The 23055-nt window shown below is 38.5% G+C and overlaps 2 protein-coding genes and 2 long non-coding RNA genes across 17 annotated transcripts in view; 2 read left to right on the top strand and 2 right to left on the bottom strand.

Moving 5' to 3' along the window:
• Positions 1-973: 973 nt before the first annotated feature.
• On the bottom strand, positions 974-10653 carry Appl (amyloid-beta-like protein). The gene is made up of 8 exons (XM_089838980.1): positions 10431-10653; positions 9463-9639; positions 6523-6649; positions 5831-6456; positions 5342-5729; positions 5154-5264; positions 4699-5075; positions 974-3987 (listed from the first exon to the last, which is right to left on the bottom strand). Exons 1-8 carry the CDS (start codon positions 10506-10508, stop codon positions 3718-3720), a joined length of 2154 nt encoding a protein of 717 aa, XP_089695106.1. The 5' UTR covers positions 10509-10653; the 3' UTR covers positions 974-3717.
• Positions 10654-10839: 186 nt separating this feature from the next.
• On the top strand, positions 10840-11665 carry LOC149673436 (uncharacterized). The gene is made up of 2 exons (XR_016366856.1): positions 10840-11104; positions 11232-11665. It is a non-coding gene; the product is annotated as an uncharacterized LOC149673436 (long non-coding RNA).
• Positions 11656-23055, bottom strand: part of LOC149673433 (nephrin-like) — a 193278-nt gene continuing 181878 nt past the window's right edge. For 4 of the 14 annotated variants that reach the window (XM_089838966.1, XM_089838965.1, XM_089838973.1 and 1 more), the window contains 7 exons: positions 21988-22371; positions 21581-21919; positions 17516-17686; positions 16730-16872; positions 16588-16627; positions 16186-16328; positions 14713-15587 (listed from right to left, as the gene is read on the bottom strand). In XM_089838966.1, coding sequence (XP_089695092.1) covers positions 15432-15587; positions 16186-16328; positions 16588-16627; positions 16730-16872; positions 17516-17686; positions 21581-21919; positions 21988-22371 — 1376 coding nt within the window. In that variant the 3' untranslated portion in view covers positions 14713-15431. The other 10 variants (XR_016366853.1, XR_016366852.1, XR_016366851.1 and 7 more) reach the window with 10 other exon arrangements.
• On the top strand, positions 17681-21569 carry LOC149673435 (uncharacterized). Its single transcript, XR_016366855.1, has 5 exons — positions 17681-18413; positions 18489-18588; positions 18723-19470; positions 19559-19646; positions 19731-21569. It is a non-coding gene; the product is annotated as an uncharacterized LOC149673435 (long non-coding RNA).

The following is a 23055-nucleotide window of genomic DNA, read 5'->3' as shown; positions in this document are numbered from 1 at the left end:
CTAGTCAGAGTTAGAAATTCAGATTAACACTCTGAAATTTGACTCACTATAGAATGTGCAACTGCATATACTAAAAAGTAGAGTGTGAACTGAAAAATATGAAATACTGGTAACTGGACTTCAAAACCAAATTTAAAGTTATTTTCCTTAGCACTGTCTGATAGAAACAAAACAAGGGATATTTTTATTATGTCCAGGGCTGCGCTGGTATGCTGGCGGCCGCGAGTCCAAGGCTTAAGTCGGCTGGTTGTGAGTCCAAGGCTTAGTGACTAGTCTACTATTAGTAGGCTGGTTGTGAGTCCAAGGCAGTGTGAACTGAAAAATATGAAATACTGGTAACTGGACTTCAAAACCTTATTATAAAAACAAGGGAAGGGATATTTTTATTATGTCCAACGCTGGTTGGCGCGAGTTCCAAGGCTTAAAGGTGGAATTCATAAACGTCAGACGCAACGCAATTAGTACAGGCAAAGGAAGGGCGGAAGTTTGCGCACGACGCCTTGCCTTTGCCTGTGCTAAATTGCGTTGCGTCCGACGTTTATGAATTCCACCATTATAAGTCTACTAATAGTAGGCGGGTTGTGAGTCCAAGGCTTAGTGACTAGTCTACTAATAGTAGGCGCCTGGTTGTGAGTCCAAGGCTTAGTGACTAGTCTACTAATAGTAGGCGCCTGGTTGAGAGTCCAAGGATTAGTGACTAGTCTACTAATAGTAGGCACCTGGTTGTGAGTCCAAGGCTTAGTGACTAGTCTACTAATAGTAGGCGCCTGGTTGTGAGTCCAAGGCTTAGTGACTAGTCTACTAATGGTAGGCTGGTTGTGAGTCCAAGGCTTAGTGACTAATATACTAATTAGGCTGGTGGTGCGAGAGTCCAATCTTAAATACTCAGTAACTACTAGGGTTACCGTAGCAATATTAGTAAGAAAGGTACTTTCCCAACACAAGTCCTTTATGTTCAATAAAATAAACAATATTTAAGAACTACATCTTTATTTTAAGCCCAGATCACCTGTAAAAGGTACAGCGAATGTTATGTATTTTACCTGTTTTTTTAAAATAACAAACTGCAACAGAAAAAAAAACAACAAAATAACGACAAATTATTGAAGATCATTTGTCAAAGAGTCCATCTAAGCTAGCACCCGCTACTGTCTTTCGCAAATAACTTAAAAAACAATTTGTATATATATTTATATATAAGCTAGGAATTAAAATATGGCAAATACATTTAAATATGTCGACGTGATGATATGTTCCGTAATTAAGAGAAGAAAACAAACGATAAAAGCGCTGCTACCTTAACGGGAAAATCTTGTTTTTTTTGTTTTGTTTCTTTTTCTTAGTTATATATTTTCTCGACAAAAAGACTGATTTTTTTATATTACGCAAGTGCCACTAAAAAACACATTCAACGGCTTGCTTTTTTAACTTCAACAAAAAAACTAAATTTGTTTTTTAAAACCCTCGACAAACTACAAATGGCACAAATTTGTGACTACAATTTTAAAAAATTTACAATCTTCTTAACGAGGGGAAAAACAAAATTAAAATAACAAAAAAAAATGCTTGTTATTTTTACGCTTGTTTGATAGACAAATACAAACAAGAGCCTAACTGTGCACTTCACAAATTGTTTTTTTGTTTTTTAAACCTAAAATAAACATTATATCACCAGGTGAAAGGTATTTTGCTTTTGTTTTTTGCAATCAATCGACTATTTAGTTTCTATCTTTTTTTTTTGTTTTTTTAAAGGGGCTTGTTTTTTTATCTGGGGTTTTTGTTTTTTATTATATATATGTTATTTTTAACAACAATGTTTAGCGAACACTGAAAAAGTGGAGTTTGTTTTTTCTTAAATACAAAGTGTGACTCGTTAATAGGAATGTATAATGTATTTTTTTTTGTTTTTTGTTTTTTAGGGGGTTATTTTTTATCTTGGGGGGGGGGGATGAGAGAGGAGAGGAGAGGAGAAAATGCGCAAATACTTGTTTTTTAAACTCTTATGCTAAGAAGGTGTGGTTTCCTCTAAATATACCGACTTTCATTACATATTATTCATTTTTTTACGCAACTTCCCCCAAAAGACTTTATTAATATCGCGCCTCGATATAAAAACTTAAAATGTTAATTAATTTTTAATTAAAAACTCCCGCAATTAAATTAAAATAATTATTTAATGGGTAAACGTGTATAATATTGTCCCAATTTAAGTTTAACCGAATAAGAGTGGCAACGTATTTACGCTGATGGTTTCGGATTGGGAACAGAATCAAGAATATGCCAATTATATATAGATTACGCGGCGCTCGCGGACGACAGTAGTTCAATTCAGTTCTAATCGAACGAAAAATGGTCAAATTCTATCTATTATCTAACACCAATTAGTTTTTAATTGGTCTCTTTTTCGGTTAAGGTTAAACCTAGAGAGCTTACGTTAGTTTTCACTCGCGAAAAAGGTGGGGGGGGGGGGGGGAAATAGTTATCGTTAGTTAAAGAAAGTTATTTCTCGAAAGGTGGTGGCACTTGAGTCTTGTTTTTCATATTATTATAATTTTTTTCAATATTTATATTGTTCAAAGTTTTGAAAAAATGTTTGTTTCTACCACACTACCAACTATATTATGTTATTTTGCGGTATAAAAGGCTTAAATTTATTTCGTAATACGGATTATTGATTTTTTAGTTTTTTCTAAGTGAAATGTGCACAGAGAGGCTTCGTCAACACATTTCTTATAATTAGGGTTCATTAAAAATTAAACTAAGCGCAAAAATTAAAAATGCCCCCAGAAATATTATTATTACTTGTTTTTTTTTTCTTTCCAGATTAAATATGATTATTAATATTTAATTATTAATACACATAATACATTAACTCTGAATGTAAGAGATTAATTTGTTTGGTTCCTTGTTTGTTTGTTTGTTTTATATAATTATTTATAATTATTTATCTTTTTATTATAATTTAAGGATTTTGGCTATCCTTGTAAATCTACCGTAAACTTACACACTCGGTCGCAAATTTTCTTACCATTACCGTTACCGTTAAAAACAAAATTTAAAAAAAAAACCGAACCATTTTTTTTTATTTGCCTCAAACTAAAATTATTTCGTGGCAAGTTTACTTATCGATAGGGTTTAATTCGCAATTAATATTTATATAACGTCACGATTTAAATTAATTTACTAAATTAACGAATTACGATATCGAGGTTTTACTGTTGCAAATATTATTTTTTACAGTTGGGCAGGCATATTTACAAAATCTAAACATGCTAAACGATATTTACCAACTCCTTACCGTCAATTTAAACCAATGACGCGAATATTAAACTTCAGTTGCATCAGTAAATGTTTTTTTACTGATAATTCAAATGGAAAATCGGTAAAAATCGCTTTATAAGTGACTAACATCATTTAGCGTCCGTCGCTATTAATTTAATATAAACTAAAAAGGGTTAAATTAAAGTCAGAAGTATAATTAATTAATTTATGACGTTGTAAAAATATTAATGACGTTTCTCCGTAAATTAAACTCGCCATTAAAATAAATTCATTAAAATGAGTTCTCTTTGTCCCATTCTAGGTGTTACTTTCATGACACGTTATAGTTTCCATCCATTATTAAGTAAAATTTGTTTTTAACTCACCGTTCATTTGAAGATTTTTTTTTATTCCCTTCCGCCGCCGCCGCCGCCGTCATTTCATTCTTTTTTACCTCTAATTACTATTGGCTTCGAAATACTTGTACGTCGGGTTTTCGTAGCCATTTATTTGCATGTTAGCCACGTGTCTTTCTTCCGGCGTGGCGGCCTGGTCCACTTCGACAAAACCTTGACTGTGAGGCGAAGATCTTTGAGAATGTCGTCGCAAAAGGACAATTCCCACAATCATGGCGGTTAGCAACGCAATTCCCGCGAATGCTAGCGTGATGTACAAACTACCGTTCCATTTGAACCTTCCAAGGTCCTCTTTTCTAACGGAATACGACTAAAAAGAAACAAAAATCGCGGCCAAATAAATTAACTCGTGATATGAGCTCCCATTTATCCCATATAGCTCGTGACTCAAACGGGGGCGAGAACCGGGCCGAAACGGGGGCGAGAACCGGGCCGAAACGGGGGCGAGAACCGGGCCGAAACGGGGGCGAGAACCGGGCCGAAACGGGGGCGAGAACATGGCCGAAACGGGGGCGAGAACAAGGCCGAAACGGGGGCGAGAACAAGGCCGAAACGGGGGCGAGAACAAGGCCGAAACGGGGGCGAGAACAAGGCCGAAACGGGGGCGAGAACAAGGTTAAAACGGGGGCGAGAACAAGGTTAAAACGGGGGCGAGAACATGGCCGAAACGGGGGCGAGAACATGGCCGAAACGGGGGCGAGAACAAGGTTAAAACGGGGGCGAGAACATGGCCGAAACGGGGGCGAGAACAAGGTTAAAACGGGGGCGAGAACAAGGTTAAAACGGGGGCGAGAACATGGCCGAAACGGGGGCGAGAACATGGCCGAAACGGGGGCGAGAACAAGGCCGAAACGGGGGCGAGAACAAGGCCGAAACGGGGGCGAGAACAAGGCCGAAACGGGGGCGAGAACAAGGCCGAAACGGGGGCGAGAACAAGGCCGAAACGGGGGCGAGAACAAGGCCGAAACGGGGGCGAGAACAAGGCTCAAAAGAGGGCAAGAACAAGAAATATAATACTTACGGCTTCGGATTGATGGAACGTATCTTTTTGCATATGAGCAAGGCGCGGTGCCAAGAGCTCGTCATGAAGTCTCTGTTGAGGATAATCCAAAGAATTATGGACAATATTTTGATGATCATTCTTGAACAATTTATCATCCTTGACTTCCTCTTCAGGAGCTTTCTCCAAAGTGTTCTTCACTAGAGAAGCCGATTCAAAACTGGACTTGGATGGCGCCAAGGGAGTGGACGCGGCCACACTTTCATCTTCCATGGACTCAGCATCAAACTCTCGTTCGAGTTTACTCCCGTGATTCACCTCAACTCGTTTCTTTTCCTCTCGCATTTCCTTCATTTCTTGTCTGCGTTCTTCTTCAACGCGCTTACGATGTTCGCGTTCTACAAAAAAAAATAATAATAAGGGGACTCGAAAAATTAATCGTGATATTTAAAAGACTTAACTAAACAAATTCTTACCTCTTTGCTTGGCTTCAGCTTCTTCATTGTATTTATCCAAAATGGCACGATCAGCGTCCTTGGTGACTTCTTCTTCCGGTCCCAGACCATGAAGGTGATGCCACAAAGACACTAAAGACATAAGCCACTTATGAGCTCGACAATGGCTCAGGGGCAAAAGCTTAATATTAAATAATGCTACAACTCACTCATTCGGTCCCTAATTTTGTCGGCGACCGATGGCGCTCTCTCCAACATGGCTAAGCTCTGATTGGCTACGTAATGAAGAGATTCCAAGTGCTCCAACATGGCTTCCTTCTCCTTGGCCGCCTGTTTTGGGTTGGAGCTCAAAACGTGTCGGTAATGATGCAACGTGTGAACTCTATCTTTCTCCAAAGCTCTTAACAATTTTTCCAAGCACTTTTCGATTTTCTTTGTCTTGGGTGGAGTCTGGTCTAAAGCGGCTGTGTAGCAATCCATGGCGGATTTCTTACGGAGATTGACAATAGTCATGACTCGTTGTTGGTGCATAGCCGAGAGCTGTCTCTTTTCAGCCGCGCCCTCTTCCTCTAAAGCTTCCACAGTCTTTTGGAAACGCTAAAAAGAATAAATTCCACGCAAAGGCTTAATGAAATCTAACAAAGGCTTAAACCTATCCCACAGAGGCGGCTCAATATACTAAATTCAGCTTCACTTACAGAGCTCATTTTCTTTCTGAAATCTTCAGCGCCATTAGGATCCTTGACTTTCATTTCCTGGTAGCGTTCTTCCAACTCGCTCCATTCTTTCATGACCTTTGTGACCTTTTCTCTGTGACTATCTTCCAAGGATTTTTGAGCTTCTTTGAAGGCATCGTGTTCGCGTTTGCTGTCAAAGTGAGTAAAGTAATAGTCCACCGGCTTCTCCGTCGTCGTAGTTGAAGTAGTGGTGGTTGTAGTTGTAGTAGTAGTGCTGCTGGTAGTCGAAGATGACGAGCTCTGCGATGAATCGTAATCACTGTCGTAATAATTGTCATCGTCATCGTCATAATCGTCACCGTCATCTTCGTCGTCGTCATCATTACTGTCAAGCTCATTCTCGGAACTGGCAACGGATTTGCTTTGATCTTCTTCTTTTGGACAGCAGACAAATTCGACCCCAGCAAAAATGTCAACACCACATGGCAACAGCATAGCGAAGCTCTTCAATCTCATGCTGCGGTTTTCGCAGCTTCCAGCCGCGGTGTGGTTCCATTCGTCAAACGTTTGACAAATACTTTGGTTGTGAATATGATCAAAAAGACAATGCTCTGGTACTAAGAGAGCGTCGCTTTGAAATGGTCCTTCTACAACGCGATTTACACAGGTTTAGGGATTTCATCTTTCAATACCTACAAGATGGTCTATGTTACCTAGACATCTGTAGGGTCTGACCCAATGAGAGGCCTTGCATTTTTTCTGCCCAACTTTACACCACCTGTCAATTTTGTAATATCGACCAGATTCCACAATGTTTCTGATATCTTTCTTTGGATATACCTGTTTTGACACGCACAAACTGTTGGCACAATGCTCAAGAAAATTTGTAAGCTTCGCGTGGGCCTTGGCAAAAGAAAATTTGTAGGCCATGGAAGGAGAAAATTCGTAGGCTTAGAGCGGGCCTCCCGGCCTTGGAAGGAGAAAATTCATAGGCTTAGAGCGGGCCTCCCGGCCTTGGAAGGAGAAAATTCATAGGCTTAGAGCGGGCCTCCCGGCCTTGGAACGAGAAAATTCATAGGCTTAGAGCGGGCCTCCCGGCCTTGGAAGGAGAAAATTCATAGGCTTAGAGCGGGCCTCCCGGCCTTGGAACGAGAAAATTCGTAGGCTTAGGGCGGGCCTCCCAGCCCAGGGCCGGAAATAAGCACAGGACACAGGTCATTGTCCCATAACATTTTAAAAAACTAAGGGGGTCACTGGACAGTTGACCAATTAATTTTTTCTGAAGTTTTGATAGCTTGACTATGAAGATGCGACACTATTTCTGCACACTCCAGTGGACAATGTCTTATCTATTTATATATGTGTTATTCACAAAGTCAACAAAGTGACGTATGTGTGAGCATCGTAATTCGATACAATAGGCATGTTGCGGAAAGACAATAAAGTATTACAGTAATATGAGAACAAAAAATTTATAATAATGTAATATTAAAAAAATAATAATAATAATAATAAAAACAATGTCAGTTAATTTGGAATTCCCTGCACAGTTTTTAATTTATCATTTAGGATGAAAATTTACAACGATAATGGGATTTATTAGTTAGAATGACGACATCATTGGGCAAGAAATTCCAATCGTCAATGACAGCACATGCAAAGCGTGTTTGTCGGAATGTAGTTAGCACCCTAGGTTTGACTAATTTGTGTGAGTGACCACGGGTTCTTGTATTATGGCGGGTGAAAAATCTAAATCTAGGTTGTTATTTATAATATCAAAAACTAAGCATAGGTTATTAATTTTATGTCGTATATGTCCTACAATTTTTCCAGACAAAAGGGGGTTCACTGGACACATGTCCTATAAGAAATTTTTCGTATTTCCGGCCCTGTCCCAGCCTTGGAATGAGAAAAATTTTCGATACAGAGTCGGCCTTGGCACGAGAAAAATTTGGGAACAGAGTCGGCCATGGCACGAGAAAAATTTGGGAACAGAGTCGGCCATGGCACGAGAAAAATTTGGGAACAGAGTCGGCCATGGAACGAGAAAAATTGGGCACAGAGTTGGCCATGGCATGAGAAACATTTGGGCAAAGAGTAGGCTTTGGCACGAGAAAAATTTGGGCACAGAGTAGGCTTTGGCACAAGAAAAATTTGGGCACAGAGTAGGCTTTGGCAAAAGAAAAATATTAGGCTGAGTGTGGGCCTTGGCACAAAATAAATTATAGGCTCAGTGTGGGAGTGGGACTATGAGTGGGCCTTGGCACAAAATAAATTATAGGCTCAGTGTGGGAGTGGGACTATGAGTGGGCCTTGGCACAAAATAAATTATAGGCTCAGTGTCCTACAACTTCTCCAGTCAAAAGGGGGTTCACTGGACACATGCCCTATAAGAAATTTTTCTTATTTCCGGCCCTGTCCCAGCCTTGGGACGAGAATGATTTTAGATACAGAGTCGGCCTTGGCACGAGAAAAATTTGATCAGTCGGCCGTGGCACGAGAAAAATTTGGGCACAGAGTTGGCCATGGCACGAGAAAAATATTAGGCTCAGAGTGGGCCTTGGCACAAAATAAATTATAGGCTCAGAGTGGGCCTTGGCACAAAATAAATTATAGGCTCAGAGTGGGCCTTGGCACAAAATAAATTATAGGCTCAGAGTGGGCCTTGGCACAAAATAAATTATAGGCTCAGAGTGGGCCTTGGCACAAAATAAATTATAGGCTCAGAGTGGGCCTTGGCACAAAATAAATTATAGGCTCAGAGTGGGCCTTGGCACAAAATAAATTATAGGCTCAGAGTGGGCCTTGGCACAAAATAAATTATAGGCTCAGAGTGGGCCTTGGCACAAAATAAATTATAGGCTCAGAGTGGGCCTTGGCACAAAATAAATTATAGGCTCAGAGTGGGCCTTGGCACAAAATAAATTATAGGCTCAGAGTGGGCCTTGGCACAAAATAAATTATAGGCTCAGAGTGGGCCTTGGCACAAAATAAATTATAGGCTCAGAGTGGGCCTTGGCACAAAATAAATTATAGGCTCAGAGTGGGCCTTGGCACAAAATATTTTATAGGCTCAGAGTGGGCCTTGGCACAAAATATTTTATAGGCTCAGAGTGGGCCTTGGCACTAAATAAATTATAGGCTCAGAGTGGGCCTTGGCACATAATAAATTATAGGCTCAGAGTGGGCCTTGGCACAAAATAAATTATAGGCTCAGAGTGGGCCTTGGCACAAAATATTTTATAGGCTCAGAGTGGGCCTTGGCACAAAATAAATTATAGGCTCAGAGTGGGCCTTGGCACAAAATAAATTATAGGCTCAGAGTGGGCCTTGGCACAAAATAAATTATAGGCTCAGAGTGGGCCTTGGCACAAAATAAATTATAGGCTCAAAGTGGGCCTTGGCAGAAAATAAATTATAGGCTCAGTGTGGGAGTGAGACTATGAGTGGGCCTTGGCAATAAATAAATTACAGGCTCAGAGTGGGCCATGGTATCAGAAAAATTGTAGGTAGACTCCTAAGCACAAAATGATAGGTGAAGTGGAATTTATTTCCTTTTTTTAAGGAAACATTAACAAATCAAATTTTAACAACATTTCTCAATGATATCAACTATTTATTACAACTTAATAAAAAGAAAGGATTACTGATACCTTTCTGCAATATTCCAAGACTTCTAATTTATCACTGGTGCAAGTAGCTTTTGAATCAGAATCTGAAACCCACTGACGATTTTCATCAAGATACTGATTTTTATATTTTCCATGTCCACAAAGCACCGCTACCATGGGCTGGAAATGTGTTAAGCTCGAGTCTGCATTCCCAGATGCCTGAAAACAATCGCAATGACAATTCATTCATTAGCATATTAAAGAATGTTAAAGAATTTTAAGATTTGTTCATTTTTCCCCATTTGCATGAAATATCCATTCAACTAAGCCTAGTTCCATAAACACCCCCATTTAATTACTGCCTTTCAAAGCTGTCTCTAGTTTCAAATGGTTCAAATTGACCTTAATGACTAGAAAATATACATTCTACAACGGTAATTAGCAAGTCAGTATAGAGAGAATGTGACTCCTCTCTAACACGACTTTCTAATGAATCAAATTTTAAATAGTTAATATGCTAGTTTTCAAAATCTATATTTTTCTATTTACACTGAAGCCTAGACTTGATTATAATTAAAATGAAGTAAATTACGTTTTACATAAGGGTGGGCCATGATTTTTTTTATCCCAAAACATAGGCCTAGATACGGTATGTGTGGGTTTGGATTGGGTATACTATTACGTCATTTCATCCCATTGTTTGGAGAGAAACACAAATTTTGACACCCGATTTAAGCCTTTCCAACGATAAACCCACTTTTAATCTAATCAAATGGAGTAAATTTATCTATTTGAAAAGCGATAAGCCTAACTTCGTCAGCTAAGTCTATGAATGGAAAGTTAGAATGTAGCGATCGAGTCCGCCTATTCGAGCCTTCGAGGTTAAGGAATATAAGCCTTGGCGATTTTTGTAAGGGGGATCTTACTCCTTAGGCCTAAGCGAGAAAGGGAAATGTCGCGATAAGATTTAGAGGATAGATTTGTTTACAATTATGTAAATGTAAACTCACCTCGCTTAACGCGCACGTATTATGCCATCCGAAAACTAATACCACAAGAAACAGCAGTACAGCAATGTAAAACCTCATTTTGCGTCGATTTTCTTGACTATACAGTTGATACGAAAGACTCTAGTATTTGAAAGAGAAGCACCGTGACCCTCCCTCACCATATAAACTGCAAAATACAACGGGGAGAAGTTGCCCCTTTCTCTCGGTCTCCCTTGGATACTGCCTTCCAACAGACACACCGAGTTTCGAGCCTAAAATGGGAGAAACGCGTTATGCCTTAGCGATTGCGCATATGCATACTGCTGGTGACCGCTATCGACCAATCACCGACGAGAATAGCGTACACACCGAAAAGCGAAACGCTCTAACTCCTAAGATGGGGCCGCTTAATGATACAACGTATTCGCCGTAAATTAAGGAAAGCGGGGTTATCGTTGTGGCAGACTTTCAGACCATTTCTTAAACTTGGACACGAAATAAAAGTGCCGGACCTATTTAATTTGGAATAAAAGGCGACCCCCGCCAAACAGAGGCGAAATTCCAGAGGACCTTTACCTCGCTACTACCGTAGTGCATTTGCTCTTAAAGTCGCGCATGCTCGAGCTCCTAATCTTGATCAGGCTTTTTTAATTTGTTATTAAATGACGTCATTTTCCATTGTTACAACGGGATAGGTAATGAAATTTTCATCATTTTATTATATCATCTGCGGATGTGTTTCAACTCTACCTTTACCCGGGCCTCAAGGCAAACGGAACATTTTTGGAGGTTATATATACTAATTAGCTAAACATAACGCAGGTACATTAAAAGATGGGCGAGAATTATTTGACATAATGAGCGATGACGCAAAACGGTGAGTTAAGCCTACACGATAATCGTCTCTACCGAAGCCAAAAGAACAGGTTTTTTTTTAAGTGAAAAAATCGTTAAATTTTTAAGATTTTCGCCCACGTTTTTTTACCATGTACGCTATGAAATTCTAATTTAGGTTAAGGGAATGACAAGAGGAAACTAACTTTCATTTGAAGACTTTGAATTTGGCGCGGCTCGTAGATGTCAGTCAGTAAATACGCATCGTGATTGGTCGATAATGGGAAAAGAGCAGGTTGGGAAATAAGGCTTACCTGAGGTAAAAAGAATTCCCGCCAAATTTAAAAGCAGTCTGCTAGGGTGTCTGTTCCTTAAAATGAAAAAACTAATTTAAAACGAATAAAAAAGATAATTACTTTCAACAGTTTATTATTTTCCTTATTGCGAAACTATTTTGTTAGTCGACGCTAGCCATTTTTATACAAAAAACATTGTTATCATAAGTTTAAACGACTTATTTTTCACCTACGATACGATTTCCTGTTTCATCTTTAAATTCTTCTTGGTTTTTTTTCTTTTTTAATTGTTTAAACGACGCGCATTGTTGCTACAATCTTTGTTTACACTAAAACGGTTTTGAATTTTTGATGATGATTGAGCAATAAATGAACACGTCTCGCTAAACCTTCCGTTATTTTCGCGGGAAAAAAAAATCCCGATATTATATATTTTCATCATTTTACAAAATAAAAGATTTATAAGAATTTTTCTGTCAGAACTAGGCCTAATGAATAGTATGGATTTTTTTTCAGGGTTAGTAAAACAGTTATAGAAATGCATTTTTTTTCACTTTCGGTGTCTTAGCCAATGAAATAACTCCCCCTAATCTACGTGCATAGCGTTTTTAATTGGTTTAAAACTATCCATCAATTCTGTTCCCCTTGAAATAAAGCAATAGACGTTTTTGACAATAAAACGGGGCTTGAAACCACGTGGTCTCCGAGCACACTCGTCAGTTACACAAAGGCTTACAACGCAGGCGCCAAAACCATTAATACAGGGTGGTAAAACTCTGCCCTTCAGTCTGGGAAATAAGGATAATTTTTAAACTAGTCCTTGGGACCAGTGACCCCCTAGTCCCCGAAATAATTAACTGGTCTCCGGACTGGTCCCAGCCTTTGTTCTCCTATAGATTTGCAATTAATAAACTGGTCCTGAGGACCAGTAACCCCCACTTCTTGAATTAAAAAACTAGTCCAAGCAATTAATAAACTGGTTTTGGACCAGAGGAAGAGTGCTATTTCCCAGACTGCAGTGCCCTTCATTTCTCTTTTTGGCGCCTGCGCTGTAATCTTTTTGTATCATGAGAATGTATCAACCCCCTTGCCTATCCCCTAAGGTCTATTGCCTAACACTCTTTATGTCTCAAACACAATAGAGATCGTTCTGAGTAAAATTTTAATATATATATTTCCTACACAATAAATAAATGGCAATCTGTTAAACTAACCCTTTGTCAATCCCTAACATATGCTTTCAGATAATCAACATATCGCTACTACATTTTAACTTACCGTTATTTATAATATTCTTTAATAGTAACCTTACTCCATGCTTCGGTTTTTTTTTCTTATTTTTCATTAATTTTAAAAGTTTTTTTTTCTTTCTTTAATGAACTAGAGTTAAAATTCTTTTGTCGTAAACATCAACGTAAAATTTAATATTTAATTTAACTATTATTAATATAGCTCTAAGCGAAATATATAAAATCACTTTAATATATATTTCAATTAGAAAATTGGTTAGTTTTAATTATTATTTAATTTTTTTTTTTCGGATATGAGTTATCGTTGCCTGAAATTAAGTTCTTTAACCCATAATATAAAAAAATCTAACCTATTTTAGTTTAGTCACGTGGTCCATTCAATTTTTTTTTTATTATTATCTATTTTGTTAACTCCAGTAAAATTGTTTCAATCAGTTTTTGTACAACCGCACCAACACCGGTTAAACGGGATATCCGTTATTTTGTTTTTAATATGTTTGATAATTGTTTATGTACAGGTTTTTTACTAATTAATTTATTTATAATTGTCCGTAACGCGATATTATTATGTTTTTGTTTGTTAGTTTTGTTGAGGAAATTAACGTTTTTTTTTTCGTTTGTGTAAAAATTTGAGCACTGTCTTGAGGAATGTATCTTTTTTTTATGTTAGTATTTTCCATTAATAACTGCGAGGGAAGGTTATGGTTTTTATTGTTATTTAAGCCTGAATGACGTCACCATCCAGTTTTGAACCAATAAAAGTCGTCAATTCGTGACACGTGACAGCTTCTTCCAGAGAAGGCATCATTTCTTCCAGAGCCATAGAAGCCTTTATTTAAAATTAGTATTATTAGTGAAAGAATGCAATAAATTCATGCAAAAATCGCACGTGCGTTCATATTTTTTAGTTTTTTAAACCCTTGGGAATATTTGGGTTTATTGCTTTGAAAGTTACGGGTGGTTGTTAGTAGTATTTTTTCATGTGTCACTTGAAAACTTGAGAAGGGATATTTTCATTTAAATTAAATTAACGTTATTAGTGAAATAATGCAATAAATTCATGCAAAATCCTATGAGCTTTGAATTTTAAACCCTGGGAGAATTTAGGTTTCTTAGGTTTATTGCTTTGAAAGTTCCGGGTGGCTGTTAGTAATAAAATTTTTGTTAAATTCGGTGAAAACTTCAAATACCGAAAAGATTTGTTACGTAAATTAATGGCGCGAATAGAACGCGGTAATTAGGGTATCGAAATTCTTTGAATTTAGTCAAGATTTGTTCTTAATTAAGATAAATGTTACTTTTTATACCCTCTTCTAAAGTTCCTATTGGGAAAAATCACTAGCGATTAAAAGATCCGATAGCTTTAAAGATTATTCACGTGGGGTTGGTTACTTTCCATTATATACACATATAGAGAAAACTTAAAAAGTTGTCATTAAAAATATATAGGTTTTTTTTTCCTTAATGGTTCGTTATCCGAGCCCTTTCTAGATGGGTAAATTTCGTTTGCTCTAAGCCTTTGCGGGTATCGCTTCATTAGAGTAGAAAAAGATTTGCTTGGCGATTTCATTTGATCCGGTATAATAGAAGTAATTTATTATTTGCTCTAAAAGGCGTAAAATGGCAATTGGAAAAGAAAAAGCAAATAAAAGGGACCAAAGACTGATTTCACTTTTTATTGTTCTTATACTCTGATTTCTTCGCTTCGTTTACTTTCAAACATTTCTTCTCCGTTTTATTTCTTCCACCGGAAATAACTTTCGGGAAATCAGGGTTTATATAAGAGATGATAAAAGTAATTCCACTATAACTATAAGAACGTGTCTAACGCGTCTACGTAGAGCCGAAGAAATTTGGAATTTTCCTCAAACTCGTGAGAAAGTCCCCGAATACTTTATCTACGAAACTGAAATTTTAATGGGACATTACTCCATAAGTATTTGGTGCTCTGTAAAAAACTTTTTTTTAAATTAGACTTCATCTTAGAAAATGGCGGACTTAAATTGTAATCAACTTCGTCTTACGTTATAAGTTTAGTTTAACGTACTTTAAGTTCCAATTATAGCAGTCTTAAGTATAATGGTACACCATCTAGGCCTATATCTTAATGCCGCCATCTTGGAAAATGGCGGACTGAAATGTAACCAACTTCGTCTTATATATATATCTTTTGATGGGCTTTATGGCTAAATTTTAATGCCGCCATCTTGGAAAATGGAGACGTAAGAAAAGGTTACATCATAAGGAATAACGTCTGGTACATTTTAACCGACTACAATTTAGTAGAATGGTAGAGATGTATGGTTTTTGGTTCAAATGAAAGTAGGCCTTTATGGCTAAATTTTAATGCCGCCATCTTGGAAAATGGAGACGCAAGAAAAGGTTACATCCTTACGGAATAACGTCTGGTACATTTTAACCGATTCGACTACAATTTAGTAGAATGGTAGGGATGTATTGTTTTTTGGTTCAAATGAGTCCGCGGCCATCTTATAAAATGGCGAACGTTCCAGAATAAGTCATAAAAAACACTGACGTCATACCCGCAGTACATTTAACCAAGTAGTTTGAAATATGCGTATTGCCATACAGGAACCGTGTCATAAACCCTTTAATATCTCCGTTCTTTCATAATTTTATCGTTATACTGTCCCTTTACTCGAATTTAGTTCATAAACGGCTTGAAATTCGATCGGCAACAAATTTTTTTTTTTTTTTTTTTGCTTTCTTGGCTCATTAAAGAAATAGGCGGAGCTTATTATTATTCGAAGCGTGCTTAAGACGCTTTTAGGGGGAACCTATGATATGATAAAAGGAAAAATTTGTTTTAAAAGAAAGAAAACGAATCGAGCATCTTAGAAAGAGAGGGAGAGGGAAAAATCAGTGATGGGAAATTTTGATGAGGAAATTATTGAAGCGAGAAATGCTTGGAAATATATAGAAGTCAATTTCTAATTCAATTCCCAACGCCTTCGCTGAAATATTTGGGAAAATGAATTGGCCAAAAAATGGAACAAACAATTCACTCATAGAGATAACATTAGCGTCAACGCATCGCATAAACACTTATAATTAAAAATACAATTGCCCAATTGCTAATTTAAAAATAGCGGCGTATTGAGTGTAGTTTGGGCTATATTTGGTTAAATTTTGGTCAAAATTGACCACTCCAGTTTTGAGATAATCGAATTGAAAAAATAATTTTGCGTATAGAATATAACATTAGCGTCAACGCTTTATATAAACACGGATAATTTAAACTGAAAGTAAATTACGATTTATTTGAAATAAGCGCAGTGCTTAGCGTAATTATAGGCTATAATTGGTCAAATTTTGGTCGAAATTGACCGGTTCAGTTTGGCATACTCAGGCGAAACGTTAGTTATATAAATATACCTTAACAGATAGGGCGGTTGGGCCAATGTACTCGCCGCCCGCGGCAATGACATCAGGCCAGCTCTTGGTTTCAGAGTCGGGATGATCCAAAGTATCTCGTCTCATCAAGTGATGAAGTCCCTCCTTCCTCCGGTCCCGTCTCTCTTGGAAGGTACGATGTGACGTCACAGAAACAACCCAAAACAATCGCATCACGTGATGGAAGAACAAAGAAGGAAGGAAGGAAGGAAAGGAAAGAAACGAAGCAACTTCAACGGTCGTGTATGATCAATCCAATCGCGACGAAACAATTTTTTTTAAACAAACAGGCTCGAGACACGAGTCACGTGACAGACGTCTACAACTACACTTCCATCGTTGAAAGAAAATTAAAAATCATTTTGAAAGAATGGCTTCGCTTACCCACGATTTCGGCGTTGAGCAACCGAATTTGGCGAAGCTGCTGATCAAATTGGCACCAGAGAGGATTAAATAAAAGAAACAGAAATTTAATGGTGGGCGTAGTTAACGGAGGTGGTATCCTAAGAGATATAGATATTCGAACCTCGATATCAATATCCTCGGAGTCTCTTCGGGAACTAAGTGACCTTTCACCCGCCGAACCTTGAAGAAGACACGCCACGCCATCAGCTCCCGGACTGGGACCGTGGATTCCACTTCCCAGCGCTTGGCGAGCCATTTTGTAAGCTGCAAATTAAGAAAAACCCTGTTTGAAACCACGTGCCAAAACCATGGATCTTTTTAACCCTAATTTAAATACTGACATTATTTATTTAAAATCTTTCTAACTATGTTATCATGCTCATAAAATAACAAAAAATATTGGTGCCTTAGCAAAGTTCTAGACTCTCTCTTTCAATCGCTCGAGGTGTAGAAAAACTAAATAAAAGGTTGTCTTAAGTATCACTGCGCAATAGGAGAACCCATAACGGAAGTAGCCCTTCCATTTAACCAGATCCGGAAGACAGACCGTAAAAAGCAATGTGTACTGACGTGCAAAGGGAAGTACTCGCGCACACAAATGTCTAACAGCGGGAAACAAAACAGAGGCGACACTGGGAATTCTAGAATCTTTATCTCATTGTGTGTAAGGATGGTAGGATAGTATTTCGGGAATCAAGCTCCTTCTATAAGTATAATCGTATCACCGCAACAATTCCATGTGTCGCCTCTATGTTTTCACGGTTTTCTATCTCCATCGTGCGCTATTGTTAGCAATTACTATAATGTGTTCTCGTAATAGTAGTCGACGTTTGACCAAAAACAGAACTATAGTCTGGATACGGATGTCTAACGGGGGGCCATTTTATTGTACAACCCTCCCTCGTACCTTTACGTTTTTTGCGTTTCTTTCGTGTGACGAGGCAAATGATGACCGTAAGATTGAGTGCGACGAGAACGCCCCCAACAACGGCCGTTGTTAACCACCATTGATGTCTAGGAGCGCCAGAACCAGTTGCCCCCGTCTTCTTCTTGTTATCCGGAGGAACCCTCTTTTGATCTGCAAAAATAAAACCCCAAACAAATCCAACCTTATTTACATTTTAAAATACATATTCCGTTATAACACGACATGAAAAGTTTGGACGCGAGTATTCTGGACAAACCATTCTCGTCTCAGTGTTGAAACATTCTTACAGCTGGTCAATAATAAACACTTTTTAAGCAACATAAGCGCCCTTCGTGAGATATGTGTCTTATCATGCACTTTGTATAATTCAAAGAGGCCAAGAAAACCTTAAAACAGTACTTATAGCTTAGTGGAATTAATTAACCCATTTACTTTCCCCAGAGTGTCAACTATAGTTCTTGAAAATATTTTCAAGCGTTCTTGAAATACCATAAGAAATACATGTCCTGTTTTTTACATGCCCTTTGATCACCTGGCTTTAAACAGTGACCTTGATATACTAGATTCGAAATCTTAATCCCTCGCTTGTGCATACCGCTATTATATATTGTAAGAAGTCGCTCTTTAAGGTTTTATAAGGTGCATGGTCTAGCTAAGACAATACAAAGATATTTTAGTATGTCTACGCTCAACACGCACTTTCTATAATTGGCAAGAATCTTTATCAGACTTTTTTCCGCTTTGCTAAGAATTCTGAACCACGCTTCTTTTTCTTTTCCTGAAAGTATCAAAGTTCCGGTTTACCAATTGCAGTTCCCGCCCTTCTGGAACTTAACCTTCTTCATCCCTACCAGGCTACCACACTTGGAGCAATGAAGTAAGGGATGCTACAAACACGCCAAAAACAAACTACACAACAACAAACCCCATTTTTTATTCACATATCTTTCAGAAACACACTGTATACGTGGATTAAAATTGGGACCCAATTAAAAAACCGTTTATGAATATAGACGATATTAGTCTAGCTGTTCTATCAAAATCTTTACGAGGTTAAACCTATTTTAACATTTACTTCGAGTTACGTTATCACACTGAGTGTTTTTCTCTCATCTTAAAATTCTTCAGTCATTATCGACTTAAAAAGTATCCAATCATCAACTAAAATTTCGACTTACTCCTTTAGTTATTTACTCTATGCTCTTTGGAATCCGAGAAAAGCGACTGGATCGATTGTAGGCCTAAATATTTGACACCGGTTTGTCAATGAATGAAGGCACAGAGAGCGAGAGAGCGAGCAAGAGAGAGAGAGCAAGTTGGAATTTTCTCCTTGGTTCTTTTGAGATTGGCGAGCTCGACCCTCAATTCCCGTTGGAATGTTTAGGAAACCCTGGGAAACCGACAGAGGCTTTAAAAAAAAAGGGGCGAAAAATGCTCAAACCGCGAAAAAGGGACGCTCAATTTAGCGTTTCTTGTTCGCTCGGTTTGAGAAAGTTAAGAAGGAAAGTAGAGGCGATTTAGGCGCATTGCAGTTAACTCGCCTGCCGATTCGAGAACTACCTATACGCCTAGGTAACAATTTCGATTCCCATCCCACCGACCTCGGCGTCCCGGTCTTCTTTTTAAAAGAATTGATTGCGTTTGAGGTTTTTGATCATTGGCTTTACGTTAACGGGGCTTAAAATATGACATTTATAGACTTTTATCTTCAAGACAGACAGACAGACACACCCAACTACCACTATAATATATAGTTCTTTCCACTAGGGTATTTTATTGTCGCTTGGGGTTCGCTATAAGCAATGGTAAATACAAATAAAAGAAAGAGAGTTACAGTCTGACCCAAGGGAAGATATATTTACTGCCACCTTGTGGTAGGGGTAAAAAAATCACGGGGCAAACCGAAAATGTTACATTTACCAACAACCATCCAGGTTTGCACTAGCTCTACGAAATTTAATCTACGATAATAATATCCAAGAACCAAAAAACATAATTTTTTTCTAACTCATAGTCTTTCAGAAAATTTAAAACTATTTAAAGTAATATTAAAGAAAGCATATCAACCATTGGTCGACCAAAGAGATCAAAGCCTGGTTGACCACGCAGCGTAAGTCGTAAACATACTAGGAAAAACTTCCATTAATCTCCCCAGTGACCTCACTTTCTTTTATATTTATTTTGCCTTTGATAGAAGTTAAAAGCTAGTGAGCATCCAAGAGCTAGGGAGAGAGAGAGAGAAAGGAAGAAAGTGGAAAAGATAAGCTGAGGAGTTCTTTTCTGGAGTGGAAACAAAGTGGCAAGTTATAAGTCGAAACCTTAATCCAAATCAATCAAGTCTACCGTGGTGGAGCGTCCTGGGTACACGTCGTCGTCTGAAGCTTGAAAGATAAGTACTTGGCGTGGCTTTAAAGAAAGAAGAAAACGGTGTTCGGTTCTTGGAGCAAACAGTCTCGCTCTCTCTCTCTCTCTCTTCCTCCCTTTCCCCGTTTCTTTCATCTTTCCTTCCTTAGGTCTTAGGCCTTAGGGAATGAGTAACGAAAGGTGCCTTTATTATAGTTACAACACGATGTTATTGCGTTACTGGGAATATTTAAGTTCCCTGGTTTATTTAACTGAACCTTTCTGGAATTTAAGTTCTGACTGATTGATTAACTGACTGACTAATAATAATCATCAACACCCAAACCCAAATTGGTTTACCCATTATAAGCAGATCAGTCAAGAAGTAGTCAAAATAACACGATGTCTACTGGTTGATATCTACATATCTTATAGACAGGCTTTATGGTAAATAAACCTTAGGGGTAAATAAAGACAGTCTCCTCCCATCTTTTAAAATATATAATATAAAAGTAAAAAAAATCATCACTTTTCCAACTTGTTTCTCGTAGTTACATCAAAGAACATAGTTTGTAATATTTAGACGCCTTTTCAGTTTCAAGAGGCAACTAATTCCTTTGAAGTTGTAGATAGAAAGGAAGGAATCTAATTGTTTCACACTTACTTTAAAGGGGATATAAAGTTCCCTCCTTGCCACTGAAATATTGACACAATAACAACAACGAACGCAAAAACCAGCGCTCTCCAAAATCTACAAACTATTTAAATCTATGGTGTACGAGAAAGGTGTTTTATACTCCCTTTAAAGAAGGTTTACCTCATCCATGCCTGAGATACGATGGCCCGAAAAACTGAGGGGAGGGGGGACGAAACGGGACGGACGGATATAACGATTACCTTTAGAAAACAAAACTTTAGCGGAAGAGGAAGTAAAAAAAAAGAGGGGGGGGGGAATAATCCTGTGGGGAGAATGACGTGATATATAAAACGGTTTTGTCCCCAGACGATAATCCCTTTTAATCCTTTTTAAAAAGGGGGATTCGTCTCAAACCACGTCGCCTCCCAAGATGAAAAAAGGCAATTCCATCATGGATCTTATAATACCCTAAAAGGGGATAGGAAAACTGGCTATTTTTCTTTTTCCTACTGTGTTTATGATAAGTCTGCCATAAATAAGGTTGAATGTTCTTTGGGAAATCAATTTTTAGTCAAAAACATGCTATGGCATTTTGCTGTCCGGACCACTGTTAAGAATAATTCCTTCTTCTCTGTTCCTCTTTAGAATTATAATGTCCATGATTCCATCGACCTCTTTCCGTAATTTTTTTTTCTTTTTATTTGAGATGGAAAACGATCTCAGCCTCTCATAGCAGCAACCCGGGTGGGGGGGGGCGAAAGGGGACGTGAAAGAGTAACGAGTTCATCCCAAATTTAAAAGTCAATAAGGCTACCGCTATTCTATCCGATGGATTTTGTATTTGAATCAATTCTTAATCTAAGCAGAGAAAATATAGCAAACGGAATTGAAACTTAGCCTTTTTTACTTCATTTAAAAACGGTATAACATATACCCTCGTGGACAAGTACCGATTGGTTCCTGTCCTTGGCCTTGCAAAGTATGTTAGGGGGAGGCATATTTGCTTTAAGCTACTACTCCTTAGGCTACGTTATCAATGATATAAAGGGATATTGGTCTCTTACCAGGCGGAGCGGGTGAAGCATCGAAGGAGGTAGAGGAGGCGCCAACTTGCGTATGGGTGGCTGCCGCCCTGACGATATGGTCGCTGAAGGCACTTTCACCCAACGCGTTGGCCGACGCGGCGCTAAAGACGTAGGCGCTTCCGGCTTCCAGTCCCGTTACTTGACACTGAGAGCGTCCGTCTGACACTTTTTCATAGACGTAATGAGTTTCGCCGAGTTTCGAATATCGAACTCGGAACGTTTGCGTTGAACCGCCGTCGAAGCCGGGTTCCCAAGTTAAGACGACACTCGTACCCGTCACGTTGGTTAACTTAAGGTTCATCGGTGGGTCCGGTTTTCCTACAAATAAAGTCAACTAAATACTTTAGGAACGCTCGCCGATCCGAGTTGATTTGCGTTCGTCTTACTTTGTTTAACCAACCATATATCGATAGAATCGTAACCGAATTCATTCCTGCTAAGGCACGTGTAGTTTCCGAAATCGGCGGTTTCCAAGTCCCTGATGTACAGAACACTTTCCCAAACCCGGTCCTCCGTCCGCATATTTCGTACCAGGAATTTGCTCCCCGTTCCCAGAGTACCGGTGGCACCTCCTATGACGTAAGGTGGTCCGAATGCCTCTGTTCCCGTGGCGGCGCCTCTTTGGAAGGCAGCCTCTATCGGTGACCCTTCGAATGACCATTGAAAAGTGGCTCCCGGACTGGCATCTGCTAGACAACGTAGCGAAACATCGTCTCGCAACTGACCTCCAACCGACCGGGAGGTGAACGTTGATAAAATCACCGGCTTATCTGTAGGCAAAACGTCCAATTCGTTCGTTGCGACGACGTGGAAAAAACCACATAAAAGAAAGATAATATAGAGGACATTGTTAAGGGAAGAACGCGTTGATACAATTGTAATGATAAAGGCGAAATATTAAACACTAGCTAAGCTACCTGGCGTTGCTCGAGGTGGTTTAAACAAAAGCACCAAATAGTCTTGGAGGGTACCCCGTAAACTGCGTGATAAATCTCTTTCAAGAAACTAACCTTATTTTACAGGTTTCAATTTCACTAAAACGAAGCGTAATTAGGGTTAATCATAAAGAAAAACCCACTTCCTCGAATATACTAAACATTCCTCAACAATCTAACCTAAGATATTTCATTAATATTCAGACGACATCGCTATCACGGCCGCGTTTTTTTCTCCAAACAAAGTCACAACCGGAAAGAAGCAAAAAAAACCCCAGGCTTAAAACAAATTAAATATACTTTGTGTTCAGTCACTGCAAAACTAAACTTGCTGAGCATTAAACGTGTGTACGGCCACGAAAGCTAAAGGTTTTTTTTTTTTGAAGCTTATCATTACCGCACGGTACAACTCTCGGAAGCTTTTTTTAGCTAAAACGTTTCGAAATTATAGCGAACCATAACGTTATCGCTCGTAACAAACATTTAATGGGTCTTCACCAGCGCAAACTTTGACCTATT

Source organism: Phalangium opilio, unplaced genomic scaffold, assembly GCF_054372755.1.
Source record: "Phalangium opilio isolate 3A_F unplaced genomic scaffold, DU_Popi_V2 ptg000048l_1, whole genome shotgun sequence".
Lineage (NCBI taxonomy): Eukaryota > Metazoa > Arthropoda > Arachnida > Opiliones > Phalangiidae > Phalangium > Phalangium opilio.
The sequence above is the reverse complement of the archived record's forward strand: the minus strand, read 5'-3'. Positions and strand labels throughout refer to the sequence as shown.